Source organism: Pinus tabuliformis, chromosome 5_1 (genome assembly GCF_031772625.1).
Source record: "Pinus tabuliformis cultivar Carrire ecotype Pingquan chromosome 5_1, CPIR1, whole genome shotgun sequence".
Taxonomy (NCBI): domain Eukaryota; kingdom Viridiplantae; phylum Streptophyta; class Pinopsida; order Pinales; family Pinaceae; genus Pinus; species Pinus tabuliformis.
In genome coordinates this window covers 420,816,490-420,836,005 of record NC_142305.1, presented here as the reverse complement: position 1 = coordinate 420,836,005, position 19,516 = coordinate 420,816,490, and the positions used below count along the sequence as shown (strand labels likewise).

Here is a 19,516-nt window from a genome sequence, read left to right as displayed (position 1 = left end):
ACTTGAAGAATTGAGATGGAATATAGGGCTTGTAATGTAAGATAGAAAGGTGGTAAGCATAGTGTCGAGATAGATGGAACATTATCTCAATTAGAGCTTCCCAAGTAGTGCCCCTCCTATAAGCATTGGGGCATTAGGGGAGGTCCCACTAGACTAGGATCAAAGATTAACCCCCCATTTAAGGTAACTAAACAAGATCACAGTCAAAACCCCTACTTCTTCCAGGACAACTCATAATCTATGCCGAAAGCTCAAAGTATAAACACGCATAAGTGCTTGATTGCAAAATGAATAAATTACCTTTTAATCGAAGCCCACCTTCGTTCATGTTCTCTTGCGAGATGGGTGAGAAGCATATAAATGATGTAGATGGCAGTGATGAATAATGGCATGTCATCAACTGGTGGTGGTTGTATGGGGTTGTTGGTTGACTGACTGGATGCAAAGTGCTAGAGAAAAAAAAATCTCCTATTGGATCACCCACTTTTGGTGGGTAACATTTGGATCCAACTGGGACATGAGCTCATTGTAGAGTGTATAATCCATATAATTACATAGGGATTTCATGAGAAATCCAACAATCCCTGGGTCCATAGACTTGTAACATGCACATTGCAATCAACCTATTTGGGAGCATGTGCATTGGGTGTAGGGTATTGCCCATGTTTTATACGAGAATATAAATCCATACATATAATAAAATCTACTCTAAATGCAATTTAATCTACATGAAACATGACATGAATGTTATTAGCATGCTCATACAATATGCAATGCACCTAAACTACTATGCATGATAAGTGAATGTTGATTCCAATTAAAGAAGGTGAGGTGGCTCCATTTCACACGGAAGGCAAAAATTCATGATCTAGTTTAGAAATGTAAAACTCACCTACACCCACTTTCCCATGGATCTTGACGGGGATAAGATCCTTATCAACCAAAATAAGATCACCCACTTGGTAGTCCCTCTTTGGTTTTTGGACCCATTGATTTTTAGAGACACTCCACTTGTGTTTAATCTTTTAGTTTGAAAGACCTCTTGAGAAGTGGGAGGCTTTGCAGGCTTTCAAGTCTCATGATGAGGATTGTGATTTGTAACTTAGAAGTGGTCTTATTGGTGTTGTGGGATGAGAAAGGGAATGGTTCAATATCTTTAACATGCTCGGGCAACAAAGGTTCCCTATAGAGGATCAAAGGGGTTCCATTAGTGGTGGCGTATGATAAATCCATTTGTAATTGTCCACCAATTGAAGCAAACCAATTCCTTGACAAAAGCATCCCCCAATCATCAGGCACATCAATGACAACAATATCCATTAATATAGAAATATTCTTGGTAGCTTCCAAGAGACCTTTACATCTTTGATAAGGCCATAAACATTAATAGAATTAGAATCAAGTCCACATGCATTCTTATATGGCCTAGTAATTTCCATTTCCAATTGATGCACCACTTTCAGAGGCATAACATTTGCTAATGCCCTTAAATCAAGCATGCAATCATGCAATATAAGATTATTAATTACTAAGGATACCAAGAATGGATCATGACCCCCATTCTTCTTTTCGATGTGCTTATTTTGTAATATGATATGTGGGTCATCAAGTTCATCAAGACCTAAAGCTTTCTTGATTTTCATCCTTTGGGGTGGAATTTTAGCCATCTCTTTTTGGGAAATTGGCACAGTCACTTTATCCAAAATACTATCCATATTAACATTTAACTCAATCTCATTATTCTTGAGTTTTGGCTTTGATTCGTTTTACAATTTCCCTTGGGAAGTTTCTTTCCTTTGAGATAGGTTTTCAATGCTAGAGCTTGCTTGGGTTTGATCTTTATTTTTCCTCGAATATTAAAGGCCCTTGAATATTCCACTATTTCAACAACTAGCACATGTTCAGCTCGATCAACATTGATTTGGGTTTTTCTAGGCTTTGGGTGGACATAAGTGTCCCCAAGTAAGATGTTAAATGCATTGGTTTCATTTACAACATTCAAGTGTTCTAGGTCATCCTCTTCTTCTTCTTCTTCACAAGGACCTTCCTCCTCGGGATCCTCAGAGGGTGGATACTAGGGTGAATCTTCTCGTTCCACCAAGTTGGTTGGGGCAAGGGTGTTTACGACATTTTGTTACATGGTATGGTCTTCATTGGTGGCCTTCCTAGGAAAAAAATTGTCCTTGTTGAATTGGTTCTTTGAGGAAAATTCGCCCTAGAACCTTGATTTCATTAACCATGGTTATTCTATTAATGAGATCCATTTGCCCTTAAGGTGATTTTAGTAGTGAATTTAGAAATTTTTTGTGAAAAGGCTTGGATAGCAAGGTCATCTTGGGATCTAATCTTAGGTTTAGGCTCAACCTTGGCCCTAGGGTAGTGGAACATGTCTATTCGAGCAACATTTACATTTTGTTCAACTTAAATAACAAATTTCTTTGCCTCAAACAAATTTTGAGGGCTATTATCTTTAAGGACGTAAGTCAAATTCCCATGGAAACCTTTTATGAACCCATCAAGGATGATAGCATCAAAGGGTTTAAATCTATCAGGGACTTCCTCGAGGAGGTTATGGAATCTTTGAACAAAATCTGTACTGGTTTCCTTAGCAATTTTCACTGCAGCTATAAATTTGTCAAGCAGCATACCTCCATCTTGTTATGTTGCCCATGGTTTCTTGAAAGCATCATGAAAAGGGTCCCAATCAGTGACACGTCCTTGAGGCATGATAGATTACCAATCTCTAGCATCTCCATCAAGATAAAGGGAAAACAACATCATAGCCTCATCTTCATGATCTGCATACATAGGACCAATTGCCTACTAAAAGTTGTGAACATGGCTTTTAGTAGTAGTTGTGTCATTACAATTAAATCTAGGTAATCACTCATGATATCTATTAGGAAAGGGATGAGTATCATCAAGGTTCCTACTAAAGTCTAATGGTCTAAAGGAAGAAAAGTTCTAAGGTCTATTCATGTTTGTAGTGGGGGGAGGATCGGGGGAAAGTTGCCTTACCAAAGGTGTGTTTGTTTTAATAGGAGAAGCACCTACCTCCACAACCCTCCTACTAGTGCCTCTTGTTCATGGAGCTATGGTTATAGGATTATCCTCAGAAGAGATACTAGGTGATGTAGAATGAATTGATTTAAGAGTTTCCAAAAGGGGATCTATCTTGTCATTAGAGATTATCCCACTTCAAAGAGTAAATATAAGGCTTCAAACTAACGGAGGACAAACTTGCTTCCTCCCTGGGAACAATGCTATAAATGTTGTTGCAAAAACTAGTAGGCCTTACAAAGGGGTACCTTACAAGGCTATTGCTAAACCAAGAGACAACAATGGGGTAGTAGCCCACTGTCACCACAACCAAAACCCCCGGTTCTTTATGGAATTTCACCAATGGGAGGAGTCCCGATATGACGTCACCTATGATGGATATTCTAAGTACAAAGGTATATGATGACCAAAAGGCTTCTAAGGAAAAAGATCAACTTGAGTACAAGGTTCCAATCACCAAATGGAGGAAAATTGCTTTTCCAAGAGAGGTTGAATTTATGAGGCAGAGGACATAGGGCTTGTTTAGTGGGTTGAGTGTTGGGATAATTAAAGGTCAAGGCAAAGAGAAAGGGTTTCCAACAATTATTTTCAAAAGGAAAAAGGCGCATGAAACCCTCAAGTAAGCCCCTAAGTTGAAGCAACACCAAAATAGGGTTTACCTAGGGCAAACAACTAGAGGAAGAAATTTTATGAATAAAATTGCAGCGAATGCCTACCAACAGGGTTGATTTTGAGGCAACCAACTATACCCTTAGCATTAGACCCTTCAATCTCAAAAATATTCCTTGCCTTGAAATTCTCACCAAGCCCTAACTTGGATGCTTGGACTTAAAGGGGTCGAATTAGGTCAAGAGAGAGAGATAAATTTTATGGAGGAAAAATGAATTTGATCACCAACAAGGTAGGTCAGTGCCTTACTCCTTGGGATGATGAAGTCTATGAGTTGATTGGATAGCTAAAAGTTGCTAAAGAGGAAGGATAAATGATGCCATAACATAAAAAATGCTACTGATACCTATGTAATGGTTCAAAGATTTTTATGGGAGACTTAATCAAAGTTTGCCACTAGGATTATCATTCACATGTTATTCATAATTAATGTATGCAACAATGATATCTAGATTCTATCAAATAATTTTTCAATAAATTAGGGCACAATAGAAAAACCCGGATTCAAGATATTCCATACATTAGACATAAAACAATTGTTTATTCAACAAAATGATCACTTACAAGATAACATGCATGAAATTCCATCCATTGATCCAAGACAACAGCTCCAAAGACATGTGAGTAGCTCCAAATTTCAAAATTCATTCATAGATCCAATTTCCTCTAGAACATAAAGAGGCCAAAGTTCTCAAGAGGCCGAAATAATCCTAGTCCAAGTGAAAATGACAATACAAGTGTCCTCTCCTATATTTATATGAGGAGGAATAGATACAATTAAGCCTAAAATCCCCTATTCAACAAGTAAAATCACAATGATGAGGTGGGTTACAAGCCAACCCACTAGCCAAGAACTACAATATAAAATATTTCCCACATATGTGAGGCATAGGGTAAGAAAAGATGACATCATCCATGCATTATGCCATCTAGGGCATTCGTTGGTGCCTTTGCGTGCCAAACTTGAGGTAGAAGCATATAAAATTCATCCTCTAGGGGTTAGGCCTTAGATCTCTATAAATATCTCTTTGTGGACTCTGTTGCCACAAAATCTAGTAGACCTTGGAGAGGGGTACCCTACAAGGTTGGTACTAGACCAAGAGACAACAATGGGGTGATGGTCCACTGTCACCATAGCTAAAACCTTCTACTCTTTATGGATGTTGGAGGAGCCATATGAGTGCTAGAAGGCAGCTTTGGTGAAGATCCTAAGAGTTGAAAATCTTGGAGGAGCGGGAGAGCAACTAGTGGGATGTTTGATGAGTCTATGTTTAGTCAATTTTGGAGCAGCAGGAGGGTTGATGGTGGCAGATTGGATGGATGGAGATGCAAGCTTTCTGAAGTTTCAGAAGTTGTATTGATCAACAAAAGAGATGACAAAGGCCCTTCCAAATGTGTTCAAGGTATGTGCACTGAAAGGGCTAAGTACTGTGCGCCTTTAATAAGTAGGTCAGGTGTACTTTGTTCATGGAAATATTGGTTTTCATAGTTGTTGACACCAAGCCCTAGTTGTTTATTGTATCATGGTTGTATGTAAGGGCCATGGTCCATGGTACAGAAGCCCTAAGTTTCTTGTATTAAAGTTTGTAATATAACAAGTTGTGGGTTAAAATTTGTCTTGTGCACAAGATTGATTCACTGTTATATGTTTTCCATTGTGCAAAGTGCTTGTGTTGTGGCATTTGAGTGTGTTTGTGATCATAATCTTAGAAATAAACCTGATTCTCAAGTTTTGTGGAAAAATTCAACATATTGGGGGTTTTAGAAACAAAATTGACATGCCCAATTTCCTTCTAGAATGGTGCTAATAGCTTGATCACAGAGATGGCCACTGTAACTTACACTGAGCTACGAAAACTGAACTGGTAAACTGTTATTAGTAAAATCAAGCATAATTCTTCTTAATTCATTAAAAATAAAGGAAATAATAATAATAAACTATGTAAACATGTATGAGGGAGTTTCGGTATGTTTATGGAGGAAAATGGTTAAAATGGTAACATAATTCTTCTTAATTCATTAAAAATAGTAAGATCAGGATAATTTAGAGGCCCGACATCTTGGTCAAGCAAAAAGTAATCATCAGTTTTTCCAACTGAAGTCGAATACATAAAAACAATAAATATAACCAAGTTCTCTTGGTGAAACAAACCTTCCAGGACATCAAAGTGGAATATGGTCAGCTAATTGTCATTTTATGCGACAATGCTAGTGTAGTCAATATGTAAAAAAATCCTATCATGCACTTAAAAAAACATATTCCTATCTAGTAGCATTTCCTTAGAAAACAAGTCATTGAGCGAAATTTCAAGATGGAATATATTGGCACCAAAGAACATATTATTGACATCTTCACCAAACCTATGCCTAGAGAAACCTTTGAATATCTCAGGGATAATTTCGAAGTGATATCTCCTTTATCTCAATAAAGGAAACACAAACTCAAGGGGAGAACCCTTTGTTGTTGATGTCAATGGGGGAGAGAACGCAGACATGGGGGACATCTGACAAGAAGTATGAAGATAATGCAGATAAGGGGGGGGGGGGGGGAGGGGGGCGAATAATCAAAAGAAGTAGATATCAAATTATTTCCATCAATAACAAAGGGGGAGCTTTTGAAAATGGTTGTTATTGATGTCAAAGGCTATCCAAATGAAAGAGTAAATTACCATTTGGATACCCTATCTTTGAAGGAATTTTTACTTCAATTACCTAGCTCAAATGGGATCATAGGATATATGGTTGGAAAGCTTATTCTGAGATATTTCTAATGATATATGGATTGTCTTCTAACTCCCCACAGTTGAGGAGAAATAAATTTTTGAATATTATTATACATTCTGCTAGTTACACCAGTTGGCCTAGTTAGTGGGCAAGTTGGCCCTACTTTTAGGAGTCGAACACATTATATATAGGTGTTGAGGAGGAGACAATTAGGCCATCACTCAAGTGCAATTTTGGTCTTGTTCTTGCATAGCGAATGAGTAGTTTTGATGTTTACACCTCATGAACCAAGTCGATTTGGAAATCTAGCCAAGTTGAAGGAATTTGTGTGAGATATATTTATTGTACCTAGGATGTAAAAGGGTCTTTGGCATAATCGTTTGGGGAAGGGTTTGTTCTTTTGTTGAGGCCAAGTGTAGCCCCTATTGGAGATCGAATTATAGAGGCCCGGTAGGCTGAGTTCTAGCGAGAAAAAGGGTCGAGTTTTCTCTAAGTTTTTGGTCTAGTTAGAGGGTCGAATATTGGTGTGGAAGGCCGAGTTTCAAGATTGTCTTGAGGGTTGAGACCTGATATTCTTATAGGACAAGTTCAGGGCTATCTTGAGGGTTGAATTTATGGTGCATTGTTTAAGTTCGATTGGAGGTTGAATTGCAAAGGCTAAACTATAGCTCTTGTTGAGTCCAAGTTGCAGTCATTATGGAGGTAGAGTTGTAGTTTGAGTTGGGTACATGTTGCCAGGGGGCACACCTTTTCTTTGATCAATTTCTAAGCCTAAATGTTGTTTCTTGAATAGTAAAACAACTATAAGTTGGAGCTTACCGGGGATTTGTTTTCCCATCTTCTTAACAGGTTGGAGACTGCAATTTATGTAAGTTGGTGCTTACAGAGGATTGGTGTCTTCACAAATCATTGTAATAAATTGAAGATTATTTTCAAGTGTTTCTTCTTCAAGTCTTGACTTGCACTTTGACTTTTGGTCACACATTGTGGATTATTGATTGTGTGATGTGAATTTTGTTACAATACTAACTAAGTAAAAAGAGCAATGAAATACTAATTCACCCCCCCATCATTATTTCCGACAAGTTGTTTATCAATCTTCCTCATTAACACTTTCATATTGGCATATGAGATTTGCTTCACATTGTCTGAGAAATTTCAAACCCATGACTTTCTCAATTGCACCTTCACATCACTTTTTCACATAAACATTTTAGCAAACATATAATATCCAGACTACAATTTCTTTTGGTCCAAATTGATTTCTATCCATATAGTGCCAGTGTTGCAACCAATAGCTCTAGTTTCTAGCCTATATAATCCAATCAATGCAACTAGTAGCTTTGATATCACATTGTAATGTACCCAACCACCCCTATACACTATTGGGGTAGTGGGGTATTCAATATTCCACCCATTAAATTTTATAATTAAGTTTGAATATCACTTTTCTCACATGCCTAACCATGTGATTGGCTTGAATCCATCATTATTATAGCTCTAATACCAATTTGTAATATACTCAATACCCTTTGTAACTACTGAGGATAAGGGATACTTCTCTGAGCCTCAAATATCCATCCATTTCTTGCTCTGATGCTAGTCTCCCCATTGTCTCATTATTAATTATGAATGCATGCACATGACAAGTAAGTTTATCCAAATATAATTAATCGTTCAATGTTACAGAGGTAAACTTATTTATGTAAACAAAACAACCAATGAATAACATAAACATCATTAAACTCAACATAACTATAAATAATTCAAACACTTACCTTTTTTTATTTAAACACTAATTGGCAGCAAACAAAGGACATTCTATCCAACCTTAGGCTTTGTTGCACTTCAACTGTATGCAACAAGCAGCCCTATAGAGGATATGAATCTACAAGGATGAAGTCACCTATGGATGGTTCTAGTCGTTTCACATAGCCCAATTTCTCAACAATCCACAATATAAAAAGTCTCATTGCAATCTCAATCCACCAACATTATTTCTCCTTCAATCCCCACAACCCAAGAAATAAGATCCTCTTCTCCGTCATGCAACTCATTGGGCTATTCCACTTTCCCTCTAGGCCTCAACATAGACTGGCCAATAAATTTCTCTAAAGGGAGCTCATACTAAGGTGGCGTAGCCTTTCAAACATTCTTCAGGGAATAATGACTGAAAAACCTCTCTTGCATGTCCACAATATTAGGAATTTTAATAAGCCCACATATTTCACTTCCTCCACTAACTTCAAAGTTAAGTTAATATGACTTAGGATAATATGAGATAAATGGCTTAGAGTTATGATAAAATAATATTATTTCCCTTTCACCCCTTTTGAGCTTCCTATACCCTTTTTCTTTCTTCTCTTGTCAAATTATAGCCTCTTATGTTTTTGTCCTTCTCCTTATATAATAATGTAATTTTTTAATATCAATATTCAGTGTACAATATTTAAATATTACATCCTTCTATTGTGAAATCATAACCTCCCATGTTTTTTGTTTGTCCTTCTCCTTATGTAATGATGTAATTTTTTAATATTAATATTCGGTGTACAATATTTAAATATTACATCGTTGAGCTCTTGCCTTTTTATCATATACACATATACATTGCCCATCTGGAACTAAAAACTGGAGTGTTACAATACGTGATATGTGTATAACTCAGTATTTAACTTGTGAAAAAGTTTTGACATATTCAGTTAATTCTTGAGGGATCAAGAACTCCTTTGGGCTTTATGAAAATGATTTGCAATCTGTTTGTCTGAACAGGGTGGTGTCTTCCGGACAAAGCATTTGATCTGGTAGACAAAGCATGTGCAAATGTAACTGTGCAACTAAACAGTCTACCTGAAGAAATCGACACCCTTGAGAGGAAAACGATTCAACTAGAAGTTGAGCTGCATGCCCTCGAAAAAGAAAAAGATAAAGCAAGTAAAGCTCGTTTGGTTGAGGTCAGTTGTCGGAGATAACTTTGCAACTTTTTGGCAAGTTGGCTGTCTTGTTTATCAGTCTATAGGCTTTTTTATTAGGATGGCGATGCTCTGATGTAAAGATATGTATTGAAACTTCTGGGTATGTAGGGGTGTTCAGTGTTGTTTGATAGAGTGAAAATTGTTGGTCGGTGAGAACCCCTAATCTCATACTCTTTTTCTTTTGATGGTGACAGATTCACAAGGAGCTTGATGACGTGAGAGGTACTTTGCAACCGTTGAAGATGAAATACCAGAAAGAAGAAGAGAAAGTGGATGAAATCCTGCCACTGAAGCAGAAGCGTAGGGAATTGTTGTTATCTCTGCAAGAACTAGAACGTAGGATGGATTTAGTACGAATTGCTGATATTCGAGAAGGGGACCTGAAACAAATAAACGATGCAATTGCTGAACGTGAAGCTGCGATGGGAGAAAATTTCATGTTAACAAAATCTGTGGGACCTTAACAAAATCTGTGGGACCTGAGCAGATTGCAGAGGTACATTAAACGTCTGAATTTTAAGTATCTAAACATGCCTTCCATTGCATATGATTGACCTAATAAATTTTAACAATTAATGATAGTTATAGTCGGTGATTTTTTGGATATATAACTATGTGCTGCCTGCAGGTTGTGAGTCGCTGCACTGGTATTCCTGCTACAAGATTCGGTCAGAATGAGAAGGAGCGGCTGATAGGTCTGGCGGGCAGGTTGCAGAAAAGAGTTGTTGGCCAAGATGAGGCAGTTCAGGCAGTTGCCAAAGCTGTGTTAAGATCACGGGTAGGATTTGGAAGACCTCAACAACCGATTGGATCTTTCCTTTTCTTGGGGCCCACTGGAGTTGGGAAAACGGAACTTGCAAAGGCTCTTGCAGCTGAATTGTTTGATAACGAAAAACAGCTGATCCGGATTGATATGTCTGAATATATGGAGAAACATTCAGTTTCAAGGCTTATAGGTTCTCCCCCTGGGTATGTGAAAAAGTTAAATGTTGTCAATGGAAATTGTTTGACACAATGAAACTATTTAATTTTTTTCTTAATAAATTTGCTGTTGCACAGACCTAAAATGGTTAGATGTGTCTGATTTTGAAATGGCAGTTATATTGGTTATGAAGAAGGGGGGCAACTAACAGAAGCAGTAAGGATACGGCCCTATAGTGTTGTCCTTTTTGATGAAGTTGAAAAGGCACACAAATCAGTCCTCAACATTTTGCTTCAAGTGCTTGATGATGGTAGACTCACAGATGGACAAGGTCTCACAGTTAGCTTCTCAAACACAATCATTATCATGACATCCAATCTCGGAACAGAACCCTTACTTGCTGCATTGTCTGGCCACACAACAATAGAAACAGCAAGAGAGAACGCTATGCAAGAAGTATGTGCATTGTCTGGACTACGTTTCTGCATCTTTTTCATATGATTATCATGAAGGTGGCTGCGGTGCTGTGACACACCTTTCTATGAATTTTGTGGCAGGTTAGAACACATTTCAGACCTGAGCTGTTTAACAGATTCGATGAGATAGTTGTATTTAATACTCTCCTTCACGATCAGCTCAAAAAAGTTGTTAGACTACAGTTGAAAGATGTAGAGATTCGTCTTGCTGAGAGAGGTATCGCATTAGAAGTAACAGATGTAGCTTTGGATTTTATTCTTCGGAAAGGCTATGATCCTGTAAGTAAAACAATCACTTTGTTTTTTTTCTTTCTTATTCAGAGTCTGTCTTGCTAGGGGATGTGTTCCCAACCCCAGTAATCATGTCCCTGCATCTCGCTTTGTCCTGGATACGCTTCTTCCTCTTTCGTGTGCAATGCAGATAAAAACTAGTAAGTATAATGAAAGAGCTAAAGTCAGGGATTCTGTGTATAACCTTAAAATGGATAATGTTGTACTCGCAGGTCTATGTTGCTCGTCCCTTACGGCGATGGATAGAAGGAAATGTTGTCTCTCAGCTGTCTTTGATGCTCCTGAGGGAGGAGATTGATGAGACCAGTAAAGTATATATTGATGCAATGCCTGAAGAAGAGACATTATCTTATCACGTAGAGGACAGGAGTGGCAGTCACTAAACAAAACATTGGTGCAAAAGCAAATACCCTCATAGATATTCCTATTTCTGTGTATCCTGTTCCTGATCCGTCTCAGGCAGTAAAGAAGAAAAATTGAAGGAATAAATAATAATAAGCAAATAGAAGATTAGTTGAAGATCCATAGTTTTCAAAATTTAGAGGTGAATGGGGTTGGTAGAGGTATATATATTTTAATATAGTTTGGATCAAAGTGGATTTCTTGTTCTATTATATGTATTTTATGTACTAATTTGATGTGTAATTTAATTAAACTGGTAATTGCATCAAATGTTGCAAAAGAAACGCTGTAAGTCTATAGCATATGAAAAAAGAGCATAGATGAGCAATTATGTGACATGTTATGCGATCTCAATGTAGTTCAATTTGAATAAAAGAGAAATCTTAATGTTGTTTCCACTAACCTTTTATAATTGAGATTTATATATTTCATTTAAATGAAGCGAAAAAAATAGATATTTGAATGATGGGAAATTGGAAGTGTAAATGTTAATGTATGCTATTGTTAAATTAATCTAGTTTCTTATATTAATTTACAAACACAACTCTATTTTTAAAAACATAAGGACAAATCATCAATGGTTTATTCCTCCCCTCATCTTTATGGAACTACTTCAACAAGTAGGAGTTATATTCTCACTTAAAAGGGATCGAGGATACGATCCATATACATTTTATAAATCTATAAAGTTCAATAAAAGCCTAGCACTTCTGGGTGTTGAGTAAGTCACCAATCTATAAAAAATATTTTTAAAACACTTTTCGTACCACATGAAACCATGTTCCTTGAAACTATACAACTACTATGTCATTATTATACACATTTGACATTAAAATAATTTTAAAAATATGTATTAAATAAAATAAATGATTTTGAATTAAAAATTTTGATTGTGTTTTAAGGATTTATAAAGGTGACACAATAGGAGAAAGGAAGCCTTACTTTGTCCAATTTTTCACAGGAAAACAAAGGGGAATTGCAGCTATACATTTGCATTTACACTTTTCCTTCGGATTGTGAAGGTGCATCCTTGTCCTTCCCACGATCACCATGTAGACCAAGCTTAATGACAATTCCATATTTCATCATGGAGGCCAAATTTTGTGTATCTTCCTCTATTTTGGTATGATGCATAATTTCCATTTTCAAAACCTTCGATGAATTAATAGCACTGTTATCTATAGCCTCACTAAATATTGTATGCATAAAATTCTTTACCCACACGATCCTTATTAAGATTTAGGGTACTCACTGCCACCAAATGCTCATATATGTGGCATTTTTTGAATTTGAATGGGATACTCATTATCCAACATTTGCATGTGGGTGATAGGGCCTAAATGCATTAGATCTCCTTTGCTAGTCCCTCATGAAGGTCCAACCCTACAACTGTTCTACTACATTTCACAAACCCCTTCTCCTCATAGCTCATATTTGCTTCCATAAAGGAGCCAATGGAATTATGAATTTCTTGAAATATGTTTGGTGACCATAATAATGACCTAGCAACTTAACCTAATCTGACATGAGATAATATTTCTCTAACTTCATATTATAGACGAGAGTCCATTTGTAAAGGATTAGAAGAGTTTTCCTATATTTAGTTTTGCATTAGTAGCTTCTCCATATGCATTTAAGATCAAAGAACAAAGATCATCCATCATTAGGCTAATATATGAAAATGTGGGCAATAGTCGATGCATAGCAACCAATTTAGTGCCAATGACCCCTTTGTGGTTTTTGCACTCAATTTTTCGATGCCCTCCACACCAAACTTCATTTTTATTCATCTGCATGCATGTTTCTTAAACACATCTTGCAACCCCAACAAGCTTCATAAAAAAGATCATTGACCTAACACAGGGATTTTTCCCTTCCCTTATTTCTAGATGTGCATTTGAGAATTAACTCTCATTTGTATTAAAAAAAAAAAAAACTTATCATGACTAAAACATTGATGTGAGCCACCATTATTGAGGCCATTTCATTGATCATTCCTTACCATTCAATTTGGACTGTGATTATGGAATAGAGGATATCAATTGCCTCACTGGATAGATTGGTCCTTTAGGAAAGATTTAGACCACTATTATTGGGTCCTTAAATAATCAATGAGTCATCACCACCACAAAACTTCGTGTCACAAACAGGTTTTAAACCTTAGTGTAATTTGTTGTATATCCTCTTATTGATTCAGATCTCTAGCCGAGAATGGCAGATTACTCTAGGTCATTCAATTAGAGACTAGATGAATTCACGGGGGACGAATTCGAGTTGTTTGTCAAACTATCTAACCCAGACTAAATTTCTAAGAGCATGTGTTAGAACTCAATGTTCTATCTCTTGTACTAGCACTTCAATGTTGACAACCTTAAAAATCCTAGATAAAGGCCATTGCTCCCTATGAATCAAGGCCCATCTACGAATGCTTGTATTCATTGTCCTCCATCTACAAATGCTTATGTTCATTGTTCTCAAGGCTTCTGAGAGAGGAGATTGATGAGACCAGTAAAGTATATATTGATGCAATGCCCGAAGAAAAGACATTATCTTATCACGTAGAGGACAGGAGTGGCAGTCATTAAACAAAACAGTGGTGCAAAAGCAAATACCATCATAGATATTCCTATTTCTGTGTATCTTGTTCCTGATCCGTCTCAGGCAGTAAAAAGAAAATTTGAAGAAATAAATAATAATAAGCAAATAGAAGATTAGTTGAAGATCCATAGTTTTCAAAATTTAGAGCTGAATAGGGTTTGAACTTTGTACATGTATATATATTTTATTATAGTTAGATTTCTGGATAAAAGTGGATTCTTATTCCATTATGTGCATCTTATGCGCTAATTTAATTTGATATGTAACTTAATCTGATTTTAAAATTAAATTGTTATTATAATAAAATTATAATGGTATTTAATTTTTAAAAATTTACCATATATTTAAAATGGTATATAATAATAAATTTGTATTAAATAATAAAAATAATGTGATTTATTTTTATAAAAGTTTTTAAGTATTACTATAAAATATAAATTGAATACTGAAATTCTACTATTATTAGTATAGAGTTATTTTAGTTGGGATTTACTAATGGTAGATAGGATTAAATTTCTTGCAAACTATTTTTAGAGTGTAAAATTTGAGAAAAAGTTTATATTTCGAGAAATTTAATATATTTTAACACTTAGTTCAGATCTATTAATAGTAGATATGATCAAATCTCGTGCAAACCAATTTTAAAGTACAAAATTTGAGAAAAAGGTTGCACTTCGAGAAATTTCATCCATTTAACACTTGATAGAGAGCTAAAATGGATTTATGTTGGTTATATTTTTTTTCCCGTGGAAAAAGTCGTAATTTTATTCATAAGACAAAATTACATTTTGTAGATGCTAAAGAGCATATGCAAATGGTCCGTTCCTATTTTCACAGAAACCAAAAAATAAGAAGTAAAAATTGCTATTCTTTTCTCCCTTTCTTTTTCTCCACCTTTCGCCATCCTCCAGTGTTGGGGGTAGCAGTTACAATGGATAGCTGATTTTCGGTTATAGTTATGGGAGAGTCCTTGTTCGACTCAGATCCTTCTTATCCATGAGTTCTCTTGTTGCCAGATATTTCCTTTCTTGTTGGCTGGGAAGCTTGTTGCTGCAAAGGGTTACTGGGGGCTTCCTTTTTCATTAGTGTGTTTTTCTAGACTTTTTCTTCATCCATTTCTGCTTTGAATTCTGCAGTCTCTATTGTGTCTTCATCTTCATCCAATGGATCTGTATGTTGCCATCCTTTAGGCTTCCTATGTTGCTTCTTGTTCCATTTTGGGATGTGGCTTGCCTGTGGACAAGCACTAAGGAGGTGGCATGTTTGTAGACATCCGCGACATCGGAACGCTGTATTTTCATAATCCAAGGATTGTATCCACTGTGTATTATTGAAGTTCAATGTTATACTCTTTGGTAGTCCCTGACTGAGATCTACTTCAACACAAATTCTGGCAAATGTAAATACTCCCCTTGTGAGTCTGTCTTCATCAATCTTTAGAAATTTTCCCGAAGTGTTCCCTATGGTAATTAAAACCTTGTGGTGCCAGAAGTGTAATGGAAGGTTGTGCAACCTGACCCAAACTGGCATGTTTGATACCACCATTGTGTTGGCATCAAAGTCTGGAAACCAAGGGGTCATGAAGAGCCCTGCGTTGCCCCAGAACCATGGTCCCTTGTTGAGGATGTATTCCTTTTCCTGTTCTGTATTGAATCTTACCATAAAAAACCCCTTGGGGCATAAGTATATTTCCCATTTTCGTGCCCATGTAGTATGTGTCCAGTGGTGCAGAACATCAGATTTGGGCCAAAATCCATTAAATCTATAGATAATTGAATGGGAGTAAAGATCTGTATACAAAGCATTTACCTCAGGCATTGCAATGGTGAGAGCAGGATTCTCAGTTTTTTGTTCTACAATGTAGGGCCCGGGAAGCTCAGGCGTTGTTACTGGTTTGGTCTGCACTTTCCCTTTACCTTTGACTGCATCCTTGAAAGAGCCTATGTTCTTTGAGCTGGTTCTAGAACATCCACCCCGCAGACGTAGATTGATGATGATGGTCGAGTCTGTGGTTATGTTGTAGTCCTGAAGGGTGTAGTTATCATGTAAGCTACGTCCCATGTAGATCAGATTTTGCCCATGTTCTGGTATACCAAGGAGGTTCTGTATTTTATATCTTAGATCCTGGATCCTGCTGCCCTTCCAAAACCTCAAGCAATAATGCCTGCCTTCCGGTGTTTTGATGAAGAACTGTGTGAGATCCGCCTCTGTAGGGTATGAATCTATTTGAGAATGACCTCAATCTGTTACCCGGGTCGTCCTGCTCCAAAACCCTAGATCACCATTGTTCTGTTTGCCTATCAGGCATTCTTATGCGTTTATGGCCTGTGATTCAGGGCAGAGAGGTGTCTTGACGGTTGCATGCCCCCAGATCTGGATTTTGTGTGGGCTGCTCATTCTTCTAAGTGCCTGATCTATTGGATCATTAGCAGATCTGAGCATATTACTGCCTTCCGTGGCGGGAATGATCGACCCAGATCCATTCAATGGCCATACAAATGCAGTGTTGACAAAATCGGGATTATGGAAAAGGTATACGAAATGCAAGTTGTCCCTTACCTCAGAGTCTATGTCGTATAGGCTGCCAGATCCAGCCCTATAAGTGCCCAGATTCCCCTCTTGCAACGCCACCCCTGCAGAAGACTGGAATCTTAGATCAGTGTTGTAGTCCTGGGCAATCTCCCTTACGAGACGCTGGAAAGGGAGCTTCCCTATAAGCAGATCGGTGCTTTTCTCATACTTTCGGATCTCCCAGAGAGCAGTAGTGTCAGGCTTGAACCTATGTGGCTTTTCCGCTCCTTCCATTGCCAGTGCAGACTTATGATCTGCCTTCATTGCCAACTGCTTGCGAGGCGTCTTCCCCCTGGTTGATTTGCGAGCAATCTGCTTTGTTCGGGCCATTGCTATGATCTCTCACGTTTCCCCCTCGCCTTCCCTGCTATCTTGTGCCCTTGATATATGAATTTATGTTGGTTATATATATATATATATATCTACGAGGAGCCAACTCTTAACTGAACATAAAAAAAATATTCTAGATCACTTTCATTTTTGAACAAAGCATTTATAAAATGTTTCAAGCATAAGAAATTTTGTATGTTTAATTGCTTATACATTGCTCATATTGAAATATGTGTAAATAGAATCTTCCTTATGTTCAAAATTACAAAGCATGTAAAGGATTCATTCTTTCTCTTTGTGTCAATTTTATTTTTTTGTCACTAACATTATTATAAAATACTACATGTCAACTCCATATTAAGCATGGAAGGTGGACATTGGAATTAAAATATTATTTTGCTTTCTTTTTTTTTATGTATGATACTAAAATCTTAGTTAATAGGGATGTTCAAATATTTTATTCAAATTATGCATTCAATAATGGAGAAATACTCATACTGCAAAAGTAAAAATATAAGAATTTATTTATATTCAATTTATTTCTCTCTCTAAAGTTGATATAAAATTTATGTAAATTAATATGAAAATTGAAATATTATTGCAAAAGTAACATATGAGAAGTTTTTTACATTCAATTTCTTTATCTCTATATACAAAATTAGCACTGATTTTATTATTTTGTTTAATTTTTTTTTTTTAATACTAATGTTAACTCTATATCTAGCCTGGAATGAATTCCACATCTCCTTAAAGTGAATTCTAACATAAATATGTGGTATAATCTCCATGTGAAATAGTAAAGGAATTATTGATATCCCTAATTAAAAAGTTCAAAATACTTATAGAGACCATACTATTAGATATTCTCTCTACATATAAAACTGATGTAATTAATTATATTATTTACAATAGAAATTATTGTGTTTTATTTATAATTTACTTCAATTTTTTAAATTGCTATTTATATTCAATATTGAAATATTTTTTAGTTATTAATTTTTTTAATGTATTATTATTTTATTTATTTTAATATAATATATTATATCTCCTATATTAAGTTATAAAGTGCAATTCAACACAATTTAATAATTTTGGTAATTTAATTTTCTATCAACATACTCCTATACATCAATACTATAATATTTTAATTTTGATAACCGGATAATGTCAAAGACATAAGACTCTCTTTATACAAATATTTACACCTACAACCTTTTTGAGAATTTATTATAGTTATGGAAATTTGTAGGTATACAAAATGTGCCTAAAACCCTCATTGTACAAATAGGAGAATTATAATTTATTAGAATTATATGGCAATTTTGGGATTAGTGATTGTGGAGGTTTGTCGTTACACCAAAACCAAGATCCCCAGGGTGGAAATTACGGATTCCAACCAGTAACTAGGATCCCTAGGGTGGAAATTACGGATTCCATAGAGGTGCGGCAATTCTTCCAACACCCCCCCTTAAACGCAACTCGGGGGAATCGAACCTGGGTCCAAGCTCTGATACCATGTGGAGGTTTGTCGTTACACCAAAACCCGTAGGTGTTGGTAAACATTCCAAACCAGTAACTAGGATCCCTAGGGTGGAAATTACGGATTCTATAGAGGTGCGGTGATTCTTCCAACACCCCCGTCAAACGCAACTCGGGGGAATCAAACTGGGGTCCAGGCTCTGATACCATGAAGAGGATTCACATAATTGTAAGTGTGATGGCAGGAATGTTGTATGATTTTTTACTTAGCACGTGTTTGTATGCGGTCTATTAAATTTAAATAAAAAATAAAATATATTTATTATTAAAATATATTAATTGAATTATATAATAAAAAAATAGAAAATAGAAAATATTTATTACTAAATTATATTAATTGAATTATATAATAATAATGTAATATTATATATAAATTATATATATATATATATTTTTTTCCTCTGGAAAAATCAATATATATTTCATTAATGAGCAGTTTACATATGAGTCTGTTAGAAACAGAGTTTTTCAAAAGCTGTCTGTGCAATACCTCGCAGGGCATGCTTATCAGTTCATTCTATATATGCTATACATCTTAACAAAATACCAAAAATTGCAGTATTGTCTGTAGAGAGCTGTCAAAAAACATAAATATATTTAGTTGTCTATTTGCTGATCCAGGGTTGGGTATCCTGGATCTATGTAAGGCCGATGATAGTATTTTTGCTCCCGCTGATCAATAGCCTCTGTAATCTCCCATAGTCCTCGATCCATCAGCGCTGCCTCCTTGGAAAGTTTGTCGGCACCTTTATTGTGCTCCCTGTAAATATGAGAGATAGAAATATGGTTAAAAGCAGCCTTGAGATCGAGAGCTTCTTGTAGAATAGTGCTGAGAGAGTGCATGTGACATATAGCTTTGCCATTCATCCAATTAACAATGATCTGAGAATCTCCATAAATGTTGATGTTTATGCAATGGTGACTTAATGCAAAGTGTAGAAGATGTCGAAGTGTAATCA

The 19,516-nt window shown here is 36.1% G+C and overlaps 1 protein-coding gene across 1 annotated transcript; it reads left to right on the top strand.

The window, feature by feature from the left end:
* The first annotated feature begins 10,070 nt into the window (after positions 1 to 10,070).
* Positions 10,071 to 14,234, top strand: LOC149165283 (chaperone protein ClpB1-like). The gene is made up of 5 exons (XM_089432270.1): positions 10,071 to 10,397; positions 10,527 to 10,806; positions 10,908 to 11,105; positions 11,330 to 11,492; positions 14,098 to 14,234. The coding sequence occupies exons 1-5, from the start codon at positions 10,342 to 10,344 to the stop codon at positions 14,232 to 14,234; spliced, it is 834 nt and encodes a 277-aa protein (XP_089288396.1). The 5' UTR covers positions 10,071 to 10,341.
* The last annotated feature ends 5,282 nt before the right edge of the window (positions 14,235 to 19,516 follow it).